The sequence below is a fragment of the Phoca vitulina genome, unplaced genomic scaffold (genome assembly GCF_004348235.1).
Source record: "Phoca vitulina isolate PV1807 unplaced genomic scaffold, GSC_HSeal_1.0 scaffold19, whole genome shotgun sequence".
In the NCBI taxonomy this organism is placed as follows: Eukaryota; Metazoa; Chordata; class Mammalia; order Carnivora; family Phocidae; genus Phoca; species Phoca vitulina.
The window spans coordinates 10,600,784-10,622,674 of NW_022589722.1; the positions used below are offsets into that span (position 1 = coordinate 10,600,784).

At 33.9% G+C, this 21,891-nt stretch overlaps 1 protein-coding gene across 2 annotated transcripts in view; it reads right to left on the reverse strand.

The window, feature by feature from the left end:
- CDK17 (cyclin dependent kinase 17) overlaps positions 1-21,891 on the reverse strand; it is a 110,540-nt gene that overhangs the window by 24,434 nt on the left and 64,215 nt on the right. For both annotated transcript variants that reach the window (XM_032416855.1, XM_032416856.1), the window contains exons 2-5: positions 15,777-15,923; positions 8,878-9,042; positions 4,770-4,903; positions 1,307-1,432 (exon numbers count right to left, since the gene is read on the reverse strand). In XM_032416855.1, the coding sequence (XP_032272746.1) occupies positions 1,307-1,432; positions 4,770-4,903; positions 8,878-9,042; positions 15,777-15,894 (543 nt within the window). In that variant the 5' untranslated portion in view covers positions 15,895-15,923. The remainder of the gene's footprint in view (positions 1-1,306; positions 1,433-4,769; positions 4,904-8,877; positions 9,043-15,776; positions 15,924-21,891) is intronic.

The following is a 21,891-nucleotide window of genomic DNA, read 5'->3' on the forward strand; positions in this document are numbered from 1 at the left end:
AAAGAAAAGAGACATAGACTTAAGCAGTTAACTCACAAAAGAAGGTATACCTAAATGGCCAATAAGCATTAAAAAGGTGTTCAGCTTAGTCATCAGAAAAATGCAAATGAAACCACAATAAGGTAACATTACACACTCACCAGAAAAGTTAAAAATTTTTTTTAAAAAAGAGACAATATCAAAAACTGGCTAAGGAGAACAAACAGAACTGTCAAATACTGATGTGAGTGTAAACTGGTATGACCCACTTTGGAAACTCTTTTGACAGTGTTTAGGAAAGCTGAACATATGCACACAATCCGATCCAACAGTTCCACCCCTAGGTATGTACTCAACAGAAATGCTTACATATATGAACCAAAATACATGTACAAGAATGATGACAGAACCACTATTTTGTAATAACCAAAAACTAAAAACAACCCAAACATTTAAATGTCCATCAACAGGAAACTGGATAAAGTACAGTATACAATGGAATACCATGCAACAGTAAGAACAAATTAACTATAACTATATGCAACAAACTAGATGAAACATGCGCATAACATTCAGCAAAAGAGGTCAGCCAAAAAAAGAATACACACTCTATTCTTCCATGCATATTGTATAATATAAACTTGAATACACATTTTTATATTTGTATAAAATGTATTTTAATAATTTATATAGTCATAATTCAAGTTCAAAAGTTTAAATATGAATAATGAGAAATAACAAAAGCATTTTTAAAATAAGAATGTGAATGTAAATGAAGATTTTAAAAAGTCTTTTGAGATATTAAAATATACTACAAGCATTATATAACCAAAACAATGGGAAACATAGGTAAATCTAATCTTTAGCATTAGAAAGCAGGGATGTGGCTACAGTTGAGGAAGTGGAGTAGAAAGTGAACAGAGAGGGTGGCAGGAAGGGGATTTTGGGATTTCGGGCATTTTCTTTTATTGATTTGGGTACTGGTTACACAGGTATGTTAACTTTGCAAAAAATACATTGAGCTATACCACAATGGTTTATGTACTTTTCTGTATCCATAGTATATATTTACATATTTAATACATATTCTATACTTCTAGCATATATCAATAAAATTTTTCCAAAAAATAAAACAGAATATAGCTTAAACTGTATTCCAACATGCATCTTTAAACCCTTAAGAACTGGAAAACAATAAAATCCTAAAAGCAATGTAAAAAATTTAGTTATTAAAAAAGCAAATATAAAAATTAATGTGAAATGTTTACACCCAGAAAATCCAAACAAACAGATTTGATGGCACAGATATAGGAGACTGAAAACTTACTAAAGAAGCTCTACGAGACCTTCGGCTCATTGGTTGATCAAACGGTGGACTGTTTATCTGCAATTTTTCAAGATATCCATCAGGTATTCTGATATCTGCAGGCAGTGATAACCGCTTATTTAAATCCTTTATTTAAAAAAAGGGAAAAAAAGGTATTTGTAGGTAATCACAAATAGAAGAGACAAGAGCATTTCATTTTTGAATTCATGGGCTCTACTATATTATTTATTAATGATAAATAGCTGTAAGTTTTATTACAGTTTTAAAGTTATACATGTTGATTATATATAATATCTGAATGCAAACGCATTTACTGTAAGCAAAAGTATACAACATAGTTCTACAGAAATGGTACTCTGCAAACCCAGTTATTTCTGAGTCCTTTCACTGGTAAATTCCACATGGAATTTACTTAGACATTATTATACCATGTAGGAAGATGCAAAGACTACCACAAAATGTGACTAGTTTAATAACTAACCAAGCAGATATTGTAAGGTTTTGTATGCAACATAGTGAGACAACTGAAATCTTTTATTAGTGCTGTATCAACAGAAAGAAGTAAAAAGCAAGAAAAATCTCAACTAAACAACCTCACTTTACACCTAAAGAAACTAGAAAAAGAACAATGCCCAAACCTAGTAGAAGGAAGGAAATGATAAAGATTAGAGTAGAAATAAATGAAATAGAGACTTAAAAAAAAAAAAAAAAAAGAACAGATCAATGAAACTAGAAGCTAGTTTGTTGAAAAGATCAACAAAATTGGGATGCCTGGGTGGCTCAGTTGGCTAAGCATCTAACTCTTGATTTTGGCTAAGGTTATGATCTCAGGGTCAAGAGATTGAGCTTGGTGTAGGGCTCCGTGGTCAGCGGGGAGTCGGCTCAAGATTCTCTCCTTCTCCCTTTGCCCCTCCCCTGTGTGTGCATGTGCATGCTCTCTCTCTCAAATAAATAAATCTTTAAAAAAGAGATCAACAAAATTGATAAACCATTAGCCAGACTCATCAAAAAAAAAAAGAGAGAGAGAGAGAGAGGAGACTCAAAACCATAAAGGAAAGATGAGAAATAACAACCAACTCCACAGAAAAGCAAAGGATTATAAGAGAGTATTAGGAAAAATTATAAGCCAACAAATTGGACAACCTAGAAGAAATGGATAAATTCCTAGAAACATATAACAACCTCCCAAAACTAAATCAGGAAGAAATAGAAAATTTGAAAAGACCAATTACCAGCAATGAAATTTAATCAGTTATCAAAAAACTCACAACAAATAAAAGCCCAGGACCAGTTTCACAGATGAATCCCACCAAAAATTTAAAGAAGAGTTAATACCTATTCTCCTCAAACTATTCCAAAAAACAGAAGAGGAAAGAAAGCTTCCGAATTCATTCTATGAGGCCAGCATTACCCTGATACCAAAACCAGATAAAGACACCACAAAAAAAAAGAGAACTACAGGCCAATATTTCTAACATAGACGCAGAAATCCTCCACAAAACATCAGCAAACCGGATCCAACAATACATGAAAAAAAATCAGGGGTGCCTGGCTAGCTCCGTTGGTAGGGCATGCAACTCTTGATCTTAGGGTAATGAGTTCAAGCCCCATGTTGGGCACAGAGCTTACTTAATTTAAATATATATATTTAATAATTATTATATTTTATTATATATTTGTATATAAATATATAATATGCATATATAATATAAATATATAATACATATATATATTATATACATATTATATATGTATAACAATATATCATTATAAAATATATAATTATATTAATTATATGTTGGTATATTTATATTAATTATAGTAATGTAATACATATTTAATATTATATTAATATACAAACATGTAAATATATACTCAAAATATAATATAAATATATAATATATAAATATATGCTATAAATATATACTATAAATATATATAATATAGATATATAAATGTAAATATGTAATATTAAATATATTTATGTAAAATATATAAATATATATTTAATATTATTATATTAATATTTAAGTGGGATTTATTCCAGGGATGAAAGGGTGGCTCTTAAGCGGGGGGCATTTCTATTCCATTTAATTATAAAATGTGAACTGGGAGAAATTAAAAGGGAATCTTGCCTATATTGTCACACTAAGAAACATAAATCCTATAAAAAATAAATCCCTACTATCTGTAACAGTAACCAAACCATAAAACAAAATTGAGATGTATAGGAACTATGTAAACGTTTACTGAGAAACATATAACTCAAGTACAGAAATATATACCATATTCCCAAATGGTAAGACTAAGTAATGAAAAGATAATGGTTCTCCCATATTAAATGTTTTACATTTTACATAATCCCAAACAAATCACAATAACATTATTAGAACAAAATATTTAAAATTTATCTAGAAGAATACACAGAAAGTAACATCCAAAAACATTCTAAGTAAGAATACATATGTGAATGCAAGATGTGGAGGATGTTAAGAAAGAAGTCTTTTCAGCTATTATAATATACAAAAGTAAGAATATCATCAAGGGACTGTCACCTTTGGGGCAAAAAATAAATACAGCTCAATGGAAGAGAAAGTTCAGATAAAAATCCTAATAGTAAAAAAACTTTTAAAGATATGATAGAAGAAAAATATATTTTATTATGATATAATTACAGTGATATGAACACATACCAAATTGATCTCAAGAGTTGAAAATACTGTTTTTTAACTGATTAAGAGCAATCTTTTATCAATAAAAATGCAATCAACCAACGGGACAGATACCCCAAGCACTGTAATCTTAACTCAAAGGCACCAAAAAAAACAATATTCTTAATTCAAAACATGTTCAACTGTTTTGGAGAAAACTATTTTAATCTATAGTACATACTGAAATAACATTCATAATCAACTTTGATCTCAAGGTTATACATGAGCTATTAATTCTTTTACATGAAGACATAACATATGTTCTACAGAAATTAGTAGGTATAATAAGCCATAAAGGAAATGATACCCATATTTATAATATAAAGCCAAAAGAAAAAAAAAAAAGCTGGTGCTTATTTTATGTATACATTTTGAAATCTGAAATAAAATATTTATAAAATAAAATACTAAATATCCGGATAAACCTCAAAAATATAATTAAAATCATATTTTCTAAAAAGAAAACTTTGCTAAAGTATCATTCCGAATTTCCAGTATTTTTAAAAATTCACATTTCCCTTACAGAGACCCTACATGTTTTTTGCGGATTGTTAAATATAATTAATGTATACTTGCCTTGGGATAGATAATTAGAAAAAAGGAAATATTCACAAGACTAGTCATTACTAATGCAAAGAAACAATTTTCTTAAAATGTCATCTGACTTCATGAAAATTTTCAAATGGTCATTTACTGTTTGATGTATATGTGTATTCATACACACAAACACACATATGCAGGCATATGGTTACCTCCATTGAGATCCGTCTATGTATACGATTTCTAAGACAAACGCCTGTAGGTGACTGTACTTCATCAGATGATGTCCCAGAAGCTTGGTCACTCTCACCATCTGATCCCATTTTTAGATTTTCATGAACAATATCTGTATCACAAAATGAAACATCATTTATCTTCAAAGAGATGCATTACACCTTACTATATCACATAATTTATTATCACTACAAATAAGATATAGACAGCCAACACAGAAAAATCATAAAAGTTTTTTACATTCTGGTTGCTCTGTGTAACTAATAGATCAAAATGTAACTCAGATGTCTTGAAACAGTAGTGAGAAACCTTTCACACTCAGATTATGAAAAACTATGAAAATAATTAACATCCAAGTTATTATCAAGAGCTGAATAATAAAATTACAGACTGGAAATAACATGAGGATTATTTAGTCAGTTCTCTCATTTTCCAGATCTGGGAACTGAGACTTTGAAAGGTTAAATGATTTTGAAAGGTTACACAGCTTAGAGGCAGAGCTAAAATAGAAACCTGGTCTTTTGCCTTTTATTTAGTTTAGTATTTTTTCTGTAAGATAATGTGCCACTGGGTCTACAGCCAAATGATCTATTACTTTGAATATCCTTAAAAAATAAGTTTTTAAAGCCATTAATGGAGCTTCCCCTCTCCACAGTGTTAAAAATTAAAAAAAAAAAAATTCAAAAATTATTCACTGAATATCTATTTAACTACAGAAACATCTTGTGACCACCAAAAATCTGTATGGAGGAAAAAATATATTTAAATTACAAAACAAAGTGGTGTTGGGTTTTTTTTCTTTATTATTAAAGATAAAAGTTAAATGGGAGTAGAGAGGAGGAAGATTAATTCCATCTGGGAATATTAAAAACAAACTTATATAACTTGTATAATACCTGCTCTATATTTGCATTTGTCAATCATCCTGTAATTCATCTAGCAAGAATTGCACACCAGAAACAAACAAATGCTAGATATCAAACACATTCTTAGCACTGGTTCTCTTTATACAATTATTCATTCCCCCGAAAGTATCATATTGTTTCATGCTAGAGTGCTTTAACACAACACACTTTCCCCCCCTCTTTTACCCATAAGAGATGCCTTTCCCCAATTTAACAATTTGGTGAACTCATACTTATTTTTTCAAAACTATATTCATTTGTCATCACTCAGTAAAATCTTTTCCAGACACAGATGACTACTGTGCCCACACCTACCACATCCACTGCACTGAAGTGCATTTTTTGGTTTCAGATGATTTTTATACCAAGTTAGGAGATCCTTGGGGGGCAAGATTTAGCTTATTCACTTTTATATTCCCCACACTGAACAAAGTACCTGGTGTTTAGAAGGTGGTCAACAAATAATCCCATAAATTAAATACTAAGTAAAAATCAAAGAATGCACTAGGTAACTATATCTCTTCTTTCAAATGAAATGTTATATGAAATACCAACATGTAAAACAAAATAGTATTTTATAGTTACAAATTTGTACTTTTAATGAATATTTGCTTAAGAAAATAAGAACCATTTAACAAAACTGAACTCAAGGATCTTATCAAATCAGTCTTAAAATTCCTCTATTTTTGTTTTCTGTCTTGATAGCACATTATTTTTTAGAGAGAGAGAGTACATGTGCATGAGTTGGGGAGGGGGGCAGAGGGAGAGGGAGAATCTTAGGCAGATTCCACACCCAGTGTGGAGCCCAACAGGGGGCTCGATCTCACAACCCTGAGATCATGACCTGGGCTGAAATCAACAGTCAGATGCTTAACCACCCGAGCTACCGAGGTGCTCCTTGATAACACACTGAGAAAATTCTTACTCACACTGATAAGCAGTTGCAAATATGATAGTTTTTAATAGACTGATATGTAATTTAAGAATATACTTCAATTACATAAAGATTTCTGGAGAAATTTTATACAAAGATCTGAACAAAAAATTAACTTGGCAATAAAAGTCAATGTATTGGTAACTGATTGCTAATCTGATGGTATACAACACATCTGAGGCCAAGTATTCTTTTCTGTCACACTTTTAAAATGTTAAAGATAACTTAACCATGCCTTCTATTTCTGGCAAAATCGGAAAACCTTCCTTCCTCAAGGAAATGTTGAATAAGATGTAATAATATTTTAAAATGCATAGCTGAGTATGAAAGAATATGTGCATAATACCAAGGAAGCAAAGACAAAGAGAACTGAGAGCCAAAAGATGTTATGTATAAATTGACTCTGTTACTCTCTCAGGGAGGGGTTGCTGATCTTGGTAAGAAAATGCTTGGGTTTAGCTGCCACACTGGGATAAAAGAGGAAGCAAAGGTGTCCAAGGTGCAAGTGAGAGTTTCCTAAAGAAAGGCACAAGACTCTTAAAGTACTATAAAGGGCAGACTTAAATCTGTTCTACTGCACAAGGACTACAAAGGAGCATATGAATCTCAAACTATAAATAAATACTTGAGTACCATCGGACTCAAGCAAGAAGTTGTTCATGTCATTAACGAACAAGTGTAGTTCCAACATGAGTATCTGTATTTTCATTTCCATTAATAAGACAAAAGTGAAACAATGAAGACCATGTCAAAACTTCACTCATTTGTCACTGGTGTGAGCAACTTCTTTGCTAAATCAGGTAATAGTTTTTGAGTACTGGAAGAATATTTACTTCTCAGATGGCTCAATTTTGTGCCATTCACAACTGTAAAAGCTACAGATACAACACACTTTTAATCTGCATTACTAACATGTTCAATATTACTTTCTTAAATTCAGACCAAAGATCAGCAAATGTGACCTGTTTTTGTACAGTTCCTGAGCTAAAAATATTTTCTGCATCTTTAAAGAGTTATTTTAAAAAGAAGAATATGCAACAGAGATCATATGTGGCCCACAAAACCTGAAAAATTTACAATCTGGACCTTTGCAGGAAAGTATGCCAATCCCCAGTCTAGACAACAAAACAATATATCAAGTCCTGATGTGGAGTTTTTTCCAATTTCTCTGAGGTAAATACTCCCTCCATGGCCAAGTTCAAGCTACAACATGACCATCACTGAGCATGTAGTTGGGAAGAAATGTACATACCATTACATAAAATTTTGACTATACAGATACAACAGAAATAACCCCAAAAGCAGAGGTAATAGTAAAGTGTAGTAAAATAATTTGTAATAGAGGTAATAGTAAAGTGTAGTAAAATAATTTAGAAATAATGACTTTTGAGGATTCATTACTTTTGTAATTAGCTTACTTAATTATAGGTTTTTAACATTTAAACTTTAATAATGGCTATATTTAACAACCAGCTTGGAAAATTCCTGAAAATTTAACAATCATCTCTCATGAACCAGTGTGAGACAACTATAGCACACCATTCTGTAGGTTTACACCTATAGGAATAAAGGCTACATACATTTCCCCATAGGTAAACCCCACTATAGATAAGCTCACACTCCCCAAATTAACAAAACACATGAGGAAATAACCTGCCAAGGAAGCAGATAAAGCAAGGAGTAAAACAAAACCCTCAGAAACTTCAGTAATTATGTCATGAGACTATAATTTATGCTTAAAATGATTTTAAAAATCAAAACATGATAGTAAGATGCTATCAAAAAAGACCAGAGAAATAAACAGAAACTTGCAGGTATATATTTTTCCTAAATATTTAGAATGACATAGTGACATAAGAATAGCAACTCAGGTGACAATCATGTATACGAATCATTGCACTGGGCTATCGTATGGTGATAATCTGGAGTTACCATAGTATGACCCTAAATTAAGCACCATCTTGAAACGCCATTCATCTTGAAATCTTGCATCCATCTCCTAGGGGTTTTGTTTTCTTCCTGGTGGACAGGTTTTCAAATGTTACTCCTCTGTAGTGTCAACACTAGTACCTCTCTAGAGCCTTCCATCTTTCTGCTATCTCTGTTATTTTCAACTTGATTTTTATTTTATAAAAAAAATCAGATAATGAAGGCTGGCTGACTTCCATACAACTATAACAATAGCTACTACATGTATGACTCACAGTCAGAAAGTTAAAAAAAAAAAAAAAAGGACTGTTAAATTACCTAATCTGCTTCCATTTCTGGGCATTGCCATGAAGGATCCAAGGCTTCCTCCAATAACGCTATGTGGTCTCCGCAATGGGGGCTTCTTGAAGGACCCTGTGTACTGATGGAGGAAGGAATGCATACTGTGAGAGGTTGGAGGTCTGCCATTCTTCACAATAGGCTCTGTGGTTCACAGTATCCAAAATCATTCCATTAACAGCCCAAGATCCAGGATCACATGAAAAGGATTGAGAAAGCAAAACAGAAAACAAAACAAAAGGTTTATAAGATCAGTAACATTTAAGAATTCTTTGGTTATCTATACAAAGAACCAGAATTAAAATAATTTCCATGAAAAAATACTTACAGAAAATACTTCAATATTTGAAATTGGTCCAATCACTTAAGTAAGCACTTCTTATATAACCAAAATTGATTAGCAATCACAAAACTACTAACATAGCCCATAGATTTTATCCATTTGCTTATTTTAATATATCCCAAGTTTGTTTCCAAACTACTCCTACATTTACTAACTGTCTCATATATGCCTTATAATTAGGCATGCTATAGAATATAAAAGACGTGGTCCTGGCCTCAAGGAATTTATATCCCTATTTGCTAGACATTCAAAAGGTATGTCAGTTAATGGATAAACACAGAAGTACTTAAGCATATATCAATATAGAGGTTCTGAAATTTCTTACCCAAAATTTGGGACTTTTAATATAAAGAGGTTTTTTTTTTTTTTTTAAAGAAATCTCAGACTTATAAACAAGCAGAAACATTTAAAAAATATAGAATACTTAAAAGTTATTTAATTATAAATGGGAGAAATCCTGTTTTGTAATGCTCATGAGGAATTTCATGATTCCTTTCCACCTCTAAAGAAGAGCTCTAAAATAGGTTAAAGACACGATGAAGTCTTCTATGACAAGGAATTAGTCTTTTGTATTAGAATTATGTTTTACTGGCAGTAGCTAAAGAATTTTAAAAGGAACTTGGCTTCTCTGAATATCTTTTCTCCTCTAAAATGGAGCCAGCTCTTTTGCAGCTGATAATCAGGAGTAAGAATATCTGCTGACTGGTTTCCCCTACCTGTAAAGGTTTATCAGACACCAAGAACAAGAAGACCACGTGGCCTGCACCTCTACTAATAATGGCTACATAAAATAAGGTGGGAAAAGGAGGATGGGGCCAAAGGGCCCTTGGGGCTCAGATAGAGCCCAAGTTATCTAATTTGGGTAGAACAGCAGACTGGAAAAAGGAAAAGTACCTAACTAGTAATAGATAATATCTGTCCAAAGCTTCCTATGGCCTATACATTCCTTGGCAATAGCTGGCTGATCAAAGATTTGGGGGATCTTAAGCCTAGTAAAATAACCAATGATTTAATAATGAATGGGGAAGGGGTATCTGAAAAAGTGCAAAAATTAAATAGTCAAACAGTGTAGGATACAAGCTAGAACATATAAGAAAAAATTTTCTCTTTCTAGGTTATAATATTTCATATCTAGAATCATAATAAAATACAAAATTATTCTGCCTATAGACAACATGTTTTAGTTGCTCTGTAAAGTCATCCTAGGGATTAGAGCTTTACAGTCTTGATGAATATAGGAGAAAAAAAGGAGATCATAAAAAACATTCAATTATTCAGAGGCCATTTATTTATTTTGTGCCTACTATTCCAGGTCCTGGGCATCAACAGGTGAACAAAACAAGCAAGGTACTACTCTCTAAGATTATAAGATCTTATGGAGGGGAAACAAATAAGAAACTAATGAATAAGAAAAACATCAGAATGATAGGCAATATGCAAAAGAGAGATGACAGAAAATAAAGGAGTAGCTATTGTACACTGGATACTGAGTAAAGTTCTCTCTGTAGAAGTATTTTTGACAAAGATATAAATGCAAGAAAGAGCCAATCTTGGAAAGATAGGTGACGGTGAGTTAAAAGATAGTCCAGAGGTTAAAGCTACTGCAAAAGTTGACATGTGGCAGGAGTAAAACTTTAGCACGTTTCATTATCACCTTCAGAGACTTGTTAAAATACAAGATTGCTGGGCCCTACCCACAGACTTCCTGACTCAGATCTGACATGGAATCCAAAAATTTGCATCTCTAACAAATTCTCAGGTGATGCTGATATCGCTGGTCCAGGGATCAAACTCTGAAAACACTGTGTTAGAGGAACACAAAGAAGGCAAGTGTAGCTGTACTACATATATGTTATTTAGTGAGGTTCAGAGAAAGAGGCATGTTTGTATGTAACCATAAAAGTTCAAATTTTATTCTGAGATGGGAATCAGTTATGGTAGCTTTGAAACAGGTCTCATGATCTCATTCATGTTTTAAAAATATCACTCCTAGGGGTCAGGGATGGTGGGAGATAAGAGGTGGAATAACTATAAAGAGGTAGCATAAAATGGATCTCTTTCTGGTAATGGAATACCTCCTTATCCTGATTTCAGTGGTGGTTATACGAATCTACACGTGATAAAATGACACAAAACTATACTCACACTTTATTCCAGTGTTAATTTCCTGGGTTTGATAATGGTTTATAGTTAAGAAAGATGTAACCAAGGGAGGGAACAAAGAGAAGGGCACAAGCAACTTCTCGGTACTATGTTTGCAACTTCCTTTGAATCAATTAATTATTAAAAATTAAAAATTTGGGGGCACCTGGGTAGCTCAGTTGGTTAAGTGACTGCCTTCAGCTCAGGTCATGATCCTGGAGAGTCCCAGGACTGAGTCCTGCATCAGGCTCCCTGCTCAGCACGGAGTCTGCTTCTCCCTCTGAGCCTCCCCCACTCTCGTGCTCTCCCTCCTTCTCTTTCTCTCTCTCATTCTTTCTCTCTCAAATAAATTCTTTAAAAATAAAAAAAAAATTTTTAAATTAAAAATTTTGAACATCACTCTTGGTACTGCTGGAGAACAGATGAGAGGGAATCAACAAGAGGGGAAACAGAAGGAAGAGACTATTATAGTATCCTTTTTTTTTTTTTTTTTTTTTTTTTAAATATTTTACTTATTTATTTGACAGAGAGAGAGAGAGAGCACAAGCCAGGAGACAGAGGGAGAAGCAGGTTCCTCGCTGAGCGGGGAGCCCGACATGGGACTCGATCCCAGGACCCTGGGATCATGACCTGAGCCGAAGGCAGCCGCTTAACCAACTGAGCCACTCAGGTGCCCCGAGACTATTACAGTATCCTAAACAACAAATGGTGGTGGCCTGGACTAGAATGGAGAGAAGTAGGCAAATTTAGGATATATTATAAAGACAGAACCAAACAGCGAGCAGACATGGCTGCAAAATTACTTTCATACATACTCTCCCCCATCCAGCTTTTAGTGAGGACCTATATTAAAAACATCTATCTAAAGAAAAATTTTAAAGCTACAGCAGAGCCTCTGTTAAAAAATAAATAATACGTAAAAGGACAATAGCTGGAAACATGTTATCAAGCATATAAATTACTATCATTAATAGTGAGTTTTTAAAAATTATTTACATTGTAAATACACAGGAAACTAGAATGGCAGAACAGGGGAGAAGGGGAAACAGAACAGTGAAGGAGAAAGAAAAATAAAGGATAATTCCTGGGTTTTTATTTTTAAGTGGTTTAGGTTAAGCGAGGGAAGTTGGAAAAGAATCAGATTTGGGGGGAAGGAAATCAAGAATTCTGGTTTGGTAATATTAAGTTTGACTCTTATTAAACATCTATGTGGAGAAGCCAACTAATATTTGGATATGAATCTAGAGATCCAGACAAAAATCCTGACTAGAAATACAGATTTAGAAGTAGTCAGCATATACATAGTAGCTGAAATCATAGGACTGGATAACGTCAGCCCACGGAGAGTGTACAGAAAAGAGAATTGGGCTCATGAATCGTAAAATATTCCAACATTTCAAGAGTATGATAGCAATTGATTGGGCAATTCAAGAAGATAATATGCTGCATTTTAAAAAATGGAAACTAAAGACATCATGCTAAATGAAAGAAGTCAGATACAAAAGGACAAATATTGTATGATTCCACTTATATGAGGTACCTTGAAAATTCATGGAGCCAGAAAGTAGAATAGTTGTTACCAGGGACTGAGGGAAGGGGAGAACAGAGAGCTATTATTTAATGGATATAGAGTTTCAATTTGGAATGATGAAAAACTTCTGGGGATAGATGGTGGTGATGTGATGGTTGCACAACAATGTGAATGTACTTAATGCTTAGTCACTAAAACCAGAAACTTCAAAATGGTTAAAATAGTAAATCCTACATTATGTATAATTTACCACAATATTTTTTAAAGTAATGGAAATCTATATGAAAAACAGATCTTTCTTATTCTACAAAGTAGTTAGTTCAAGTAAGACTTCCCAATGATTTTTAACATCATAACATGGCAATCACTAGGATTTTATGCATCTTATTCATTTGGGTCTTCTGATTATGTGAACTATTCTGAGCAGGAACATGCAATTTCTTTTTTGTTGTTGTTTTTTAAAGATTTTATTTATTTATTTGACAGAGAGAGAGACAGCGAGAGCGGGAACACAAGCAGGGGGAGTGGGAGAGGGAGAAGCAGGCTCCCTGCTGAGCAGGGAGCCCGATGCGGGGCTCGATCCCAGGACCCTGAGATCATGACCTGAGCCAAAGGCAGTCACTTAACGACAGAGCCACCCAGGCGCCCCAGGAACATGCAATTTCTTAGCCCACCCTGGACTCTTCGTCATTCCCTACTCCTAATCCTGCTCTTATAAACACTGTTAATATCTGATCCTAATCATACCCTACATACATCCATAGTCTGTGCTTTCAACCTCATCCTCTCATGGACCTTTGCTATTTGTAGGAGTTAGCACTACTTACAACCTCCTATATGTCATCCACTATTGTAAAAAAAACTGTCACTGCTATCATGTATCAGATCATCAGAAGAAAGGAAAAAACCTGGGAGTATGACAAGGTTTCACAATATCCATCAACTAGGCTTGCTGACTCTAAACAACATAATAAACTGACCCAGTGCACAGACTGAGTAGTAAAGAAAAGAAACTGGAATATCTGGAAAACTACATCATTTCAATCTTTGCCTTTTAAGGTTTCTTCAGATTCTAAATAATCATGAGAAGTGGCATTCTGTTAAGTTTACATAATAACATAAAGATGCAGTTTTCTTAGTTGAACAATTCCAGTTGTCAAAAAAAGTAATTTTTGTTGTAGCTGCAGTTGAAAGCTCCAAATAATATATATAAAATAAAACTTATTTTTGCTTTTTTTTTTTAGTATGACTGTGATCTATTTTCTCCCTCATATTTAAATTGTAACCAATCCCCCCATCAAATTCAGTAATTTTAATATATCTTCTCATTAGAGTAAGGTTAGCTACTTAGACAAGATCCTGAAATATCTTAACTTTCTGTGATATGTTTAAAATACTATTAAGACATTTATTGGGGTACCTGGCTGGCTCAGTCAGGTTAGGCATCCAACTCTTGATTTCAGCTCAGGTCATAATCTTAGGATACTGAGATTGAGCCCCACATCGGGCTCCATGCTGGGGCGTGGAGCCTGCTTGGGATTCTCTCTCCCTCTCCTTATGCCCCTCCCCCCACCCCCTCTAAAAGAAAAAAAAAAATACACAGGGCTTAATTAAAATACCAAGAATTCAAAGGGGATTTGAGAGAGAATTAAGGATTTTGCTCCTGGCACAAAGAAAAAAAGTAAGACATAGAACTGTCTTTGAGTTTTGACCCAAATGCAAAACGTGTCCCCCTCCTACATAAGTTATATCCAAATCATTATTTTTTAAATTTTCTACTCAATTCATCTATGTCTCCTCTCCCCTATTACAACTAGCCAGATAAACTTGAGTAAATGATGATCCTTCTGAGAAAAGAGATAAACTGAAGCTTGAGTAAGATAAATTAGAGTCATATAACTAATTAATAAGGGTATAAGTGTGTTAGAGTATCCCAAATTCCAATCCATGACTTTTAACTTAAAGTTCAGAGCCCTTTACCTTATACCTTTCCCTCTCTCACAACAAAGACATGTGCATTCAACAGAAGTGGGTAGGGGTATTCATGTTCTCACCCACTGCCACAAATTTCTAACAGAAGAATTTCAGGTACAGGCAAGAAAGGCTTGCCAGAGAATGTGTACTTCATGACATACTGGCAGTCATTCCTATAACTCCTTCCCGGTTATTATAATGACATCCCTAAGGTTATTTCAGTTTTGAATATGTAGCCTTGTTCTATAAATTTCATCAGGATTTTACATTTTAATCCACTCAATTAAACAAGTTCTTTCCATTTTATATCAACCTCTGTGGAAAGAACTGTCAAACATGTGAAATGCTGTATGCCTACCTACTATTAAGTGCTCTCAATATTATGGATAGACTCTGCAGTAAATATAAAATAAGGAAAGAGTAAGATTCACTCACATCATGAACCTTGTCATCTATAGTCCATATGCATATACAATGTTATAAAACTATGATGAAGCCTCAAACAGGAATTTCACAAACTTACTACACTTTTAAGCTGTATTAACTTAGGTTAACTTAAAAATAGTTATTTAACAACTAGGGTATTATATAAGGTATTCTTATTTAAGAGACAATAAAAAATAGATAAACGGGACAGGAGAATCCATAAGGGTTAGAGACCAGGTACAGTAACACTCCTGGAGTAAGAGTGAAACGTTCCAATAATTAAGTAAGCAAAAGTCACATAGTCTTCTGTTTCCTAAGAACTAGAGAATAAGACAAAGAAATAAACAAAAGGAAGCTATTAGGAACTTACCAGAAAAGTAAATTCACATTCAATTTATAAAGTAATTAAAAGGCGGAAGCATCTCTCCTTCCCTCCTCCCCTCCCCAGCCCCAAATACTTACCATTATCCTTGCTGCTATTTTCTTCAATAGTCATTTGTTCCGCCAATTCAGACAATGATTCATCAATAGTTTGGCTTCCCCGAAGAGTGAGGGATAGCCTTCTCTTAAATTTTTTCATCCTATCAACTGAATGTGACTTGAAAAATCCTAAAAGAACAGAACAGAATGAACACAAAATTAAAGCTCTAAATATTTTAAAGCTCAAGAAAAATGTCATTCTGAGTTTAATGGGAACCTTCAAAATAGGAATATAAACAGGAATTCTCATGGCAACCAGCATCACAAAATCCAACCCCTTCAAGATTCAGTCACTTTGATTAATGCTTTATTTATGCAGTATCATCAGTAGAGCAGGGATTCTACAAAACTAAATAAAAATGGAGGTTTGCAGCATCACAGCTGAATTTAGAGGATTAGAAATTTTCCTAAAATGTGCTTTTTAAAAACCAATATAGTAAAAATATCAACACTATTTTGATGCATAGGTCCCATCATTATAAATATCAATCATCACATTGGAAGCTGTCAGTGATATCTTTATATATAAATGGGGGGACAGGAGAAGTGAAGGGGGCTGGAGAGAGAATAAAGAATGATGTTTGACACTTTATTAAATAGCTCCAACAGGAATTTTTTAAGTTCTTATTTAACCAATATATTGCATTTTTGTTTTGTTTTTTTTTCCCCTGGTCAGCTGTTAGGAACTTCTTCCTGTTATCCTAACAATGCCGAGTTTTAGAAGGAAGAAATGAAAGCCAAATTCATAGTATTAAATGCATACCCAGTACTACACACTTTCATATCGCTTAATTCATTTAGTCTTCTTAACTCTAAAGACTAGACTATCTATAGCAGCTATACTATCCAATTTTCACAAATAAACTAACAGCTTCAAAGAAGTTCCCTGACCGAAGTCAAATGAACAATAAATGAGAGAACTAAGATTTAAAACTAGGATCACCTTTCCTCCCACATTTTAACCTCTCTGAAATTAGGATGTAGCTTGTAATTAATGGGATGTCAAAATATAATTGACAGCCTCTTTTTCTTAGTGGTACATACAGCAATGGTATGATTCATAGTAGAGTCTCAAAATCAAACAAGGTATTTGCCGCCAAAACAAATACCTCAATAATTTACTTGCAACTTCTTTTCTAATTTACTATTTCTTACTTGGGATGCGCAACTTTACCAGATTACAAACATATTATAACCATTAGCCTGACTAAAAGTAAGAGCCTTATAACTCCCCTATGCTAAAATACATGTTTTACCATCCAGCTCTGGGTGACTACTTTGAATCTCTAAGTATTTCACTTATTTTCTCACTCTCTTTTCGTGAATAGATTAGTTATAGTATTCTAAAGCTCTTGTCTGTAATCCAGAGTCTGCATAACCTATTTCTATTGTTGATTTATCTCTGTTGGTCCCATGTATGCCTCATAATTTTTAATTGAATGTTACACATTGTATGTAATGACTGCATAAAAATATGTATGAAAAGTGTAGAGGCTCTAGATTATGTTACCTTCTTCCAGAGATGATTTAATTTTTTTTCTAGCAAGCAGTCAGAGTAGGAGCAGACCACCGCAATCCAATCAAGGACTGAGCTGGCATGAGACTGGGATTCAAACACCATTAAAACTGGCCTACCTCTGATCTGTTCCCACTCCTATGGTGTGCCCCTCTTCAAAGGATTCCAGCTACAAATGCAGGGCTAGAACAACAAAAAAACTACTGAAAGCTCCACTCAACTTCCTCAGTTGCTTTTTGCTCATCTCTTCTACAATGTTCAGCTTTGATCGTCTTATCCAAAATAACTTGAGCTAGAAAATGCCTCAAGAGGAAAACCAGCACAGAATATATCTATTTCTCCCTTCTCTCCTGAATCTTGACTCCTCAAGGTGTGACTAACTTCAAAGCACTATGAGATGCCTTCAAACTCATTTTTCCTCCTACATGTCAAATAGTTCTCCACAGGATATTTAGTATAATACAAGTTGCTCTATCATAGGCAAAACTGGAGGTTTAGGTGTGGATTAAAAGAGATAATATATTTGTGACAGCACCATACTGTTTGATTATTACAGTTTTTTTTTAAGATTTTATTTATTTATTTGACAGAGAGAGAGACAGCAAGAGAGGGAACACAAGCAGGGGGAGTGGGAGAGGGAGAAGCAGGCTTCCTGCCTAGCAGAGACCCAGATGTATGGCTCGATCCCAGGACCCTGGGATCATGACCTGAGCTGAAGGCAGACACCTAATGACTGAGCCACCCAGGCGCCCCTCTAGTAGATCTTTAAATCTGGAATTGTGATACCTCCAGCTTTATCCTTCTTTCTCAAGACAGCTTTCGCTATTCAGGGTCTTTTGTGGTTCCATACAAATTTTAGAATTATTTGTTCTAGTTCTATTAAAAAAATGGTGTTGGTATTTGGATAGGGATTGTACTGAATCTGCAGACTACTCTGGGTAGTATGGACATTTTAACAATAGTAATTCTTCTAATCAATGAGTATGGAATATCTTTCCCTTTGTTTGTGTTGTCTTCAATGTCTTTCATCAATGTTTTATAGTTTTCCAAGTACAGGTTTTTCACTTCCTTGGTTAAGTTTAACCCTAGGTATTTTATTCTTTTTGGTGTATAGTGTATTTCTTGCAATAGCCAAGATTTGAAAACAGCCTAAGTGTCCATCAACAGATGAATGAATAAAGAGAATGTGGTATGGGGTCGCCTGGGTGGCTCAGTCGTTAAGCATCTGCCTTCAGCTCAGGTCATGATTCCGGGGTCCTGGGATCGAGTCCCGCATCGGGCTCCCTGCTCCCCTGCTCTACAGGAAGACTGCTTCTCCCTCTCCCACTCCCCCTGCTTGTGTTCCCTCTCTCACTGTGTCTCTCTCTGTCAAATAAATAAAATCTTAAAAAAAAAAAAAAAGAGGATGTGGTATGGAATATTACATAGCCATAAAAAAGGATGTAATCTTTCCATTTGCAACAACAATGGATAGACTTAGAGGATATTATGCTATGTGAAATAAGAAAAAGACAAATACTGTTTAACTTCACTCATATGTGGAATCTAAAAAACAACTGAATAAAAAAATGAAAAGCAGAATCAGACCTACAAATACAGAGAACAAATGGATGGTTACCAGAGGGAATGGGGGGGCTGCAAAATGGATGAAGGAAAGTAGAAGATACAGGTTTCCAGTCATGGAATAAGGTTGTATGGTGACAGATGGTAGCTACACTTGTGGTGAGCATAACATATCATAGAGAGATGTTGAATCACTATGTTATATATATGAAACTAATCTAACATTGTGTGTCAACTATATTCCAATTAAATTTTTAATACAAATAAATAAAATAGATAATATATGTATTTCACCAAGCAAGGTGAATTTATAGGAGGCAGTCAGTAAAATATAAGAGTTGATTCCAACTAAGAAACCTGTTACTGTAGGGCTGTCCTACATGCTAGATTCTTTACTTCTCAGTCAGCCCTTAAATAGTTGTACCTTGTTAGTAATCCATGCCATTTGTTTAAAACATATTAGATATTTAATGTAAATTGAGCTATGGCCAATCTCATCTACCTTCTGTCACTGTAAGAATTTATACTAGAGACACTCTCCTTTGTAAGGATCTAAATCACCCTGCGCAATAAAGAGGTAACTCTACAAGGCTGGTGCGGGGTTGCGGGGGAGGGAGCTCAAACTCTGCACATTCCAAAGAAAAGACTTAACTGTGATAGACTCCTGAGAAGTAACTTCGAGCCCCTGGAATACCCTGCCTGGTAAGTCTCTTTGTTTGCCTAAGATCTTGGGCCATACGGTAAATGTCTTGTTTTTCTATGCCTACGGTTTGAGCCATACTATCAGATGGACCTGGGAGGAGAGGAAGCATAAGGAAAGCTGGTGGAGACAGAGTAGTTAAGATAGTCATATGGGTACTTCCATGCCTATGTAACTGATCCCCAGTGAAAACCCTGGACACCAAGACTCAGGTAAGCTTCCCTGGTTGACAACACTTTGCACATGTTGTCATACAAGGTAGCTGGAAAAAGGAAGCACTGTCCATATAGCTCCACTAGGAGAGGATAACTAAAAACTTGCACCTGGTTTCTCTTGGACTCCTATCCTACATACACTTTTCCCTTTGCTGATTTTATTGTGTCTTTTCACTGTAATAAATCATGAGTTTTTTCTTTGCTTTTCTCTGATTTCTGTGTCCTTCTAGCAAATCACCAAGCCTAAGGATGGTCTTCAAGAAATCTGTATGCCCAAACAGAAACTCTTAAGAGCTGGTAGCTCACAACTACCAAGTTTTCAACTCCAATATTCTCAAACATAGTGGCATGATCACCAATGTCTACTGAACTATACAGACATCACCACTTTTGAATTTTGCACATGTTTAAAAGTTTGCTGCCTCTTGTTTCAGATGACAAATAAGGACTGAACAACAAACTACAACAGAAATGTTATTACAGAATTAATTCACATAGTAACATCCCATTCTGACCACTTGAGAAGTGGTCAATTCAAACTGCCTTATACTGTAAATGTAAAATACAAACTGGATTTTAAAGACTCAGTATTTAAAAAAAAAATACTCAGGGGCGCCTGGGTGGTTCAGTCGTTTAAGTATCTGCCTTCAGCTCAGGTCATGATCTCAGGGTCCTGAGATCAAGTCCTGCATCAGGCTCCTTGCTCAGTGGGGAGCCTGCTTCTCCTCTGCCTGCTGCTCCCCCTGCCTGTGCTCTCTCTCTCTCCCTCTCTGACAAATAAATAAAATCTTAAAAAAAAAAAATTAAAAAAATACTCAGTATTTTAAAAGAATATAAAAATAACTCATTAACTGTTGTATGGATAACATAAAAAAACATTCCAGACATATTTGGTTATGTAAAATGTATTACTAAAATTAACTCTACTTTCTAAAAAATATTTTTAAATTAAGTATGGGGTCCACATATTTCTACTGGACAATGCTGGTATAGAGCACCTAACTGATCTTGGTAGTTTTAAGTGGGTACAATTTAAAAAAGGAATCACATAACTTTTAATCTTTTCTTCATAAAATGCATTTGAACAATATTTTAAGAGACATTCTATGTTTTTTATAACTCAGAATATTTTCTATCAAAATAATTCTGGTCTATAAAATAACTTTAGGTATTTTATATTCTATCAGCAATAAGAAAGCCATTCATTTCCAGCTCATATTAGCAAGAGAAAAAAACACTTCGTTTATAAAGCTAAATCTTTACTATAAATTTTTCAAAAACCACATCTTTAAATGATTTATCTGCCACGGTATAACTGTAACCTTTTTATTAAGTCAAAATGATCAGTAAACACAGAAGTTAAAGAATTTCATTGTCACAGTCTAGATCAGTATTAAAGAAAAAATACTCCCAAATTAAATAGATCCCTTGATATTTCTAATTACCTTTAAGTAGAATTACACATGTCAACATTTTCCCTCGTTAGATGAGGACAAAAACACATAAAATGCTATAATAAAAACACCTTTTAAGAAGTAAAAATTATTTACATTACCTTTAAGGTTGATTAATCTCTACTGTAATGTAATAAAGCAGTGCTAAATTACTGATTTCCTGAAATCAAAACCCTCAAGAGTTTGTCTAAAATATTTTACCTAGTTTAGTAAAAACTTTTATTTGGGGTTGTTAGGATCTTAACCTACCTTAATATTTCTGAAAATGATAGTATAAACAATGTGATTTATGGTAAATGCCTAAATTTTTAGTTTAATATTTAATTCATAACATCGAAAAAGCTATTTTCACATTAAAAGTAAATGTACTGTAATTTAAAAAAAACCCTAAACAAAAACTCCACAATTGTTTTGATATTTTAAAGACTTAACTACAGAGTAAACTATTATAAATGCTCAAATTTCAGCATGTTAATCTCCAGAGAGCTTTTTCCTGACTCTGACCCTCTCTATTCCTTTATTCTTAGTTTTTTTTTTTTACTCACTGCACTTATCACGTATATACAAGTACACATATATATTCCATATATATACACATATATATCCCCATTCAAATATGTACATATATATGTATGTGTGTATACAGTGC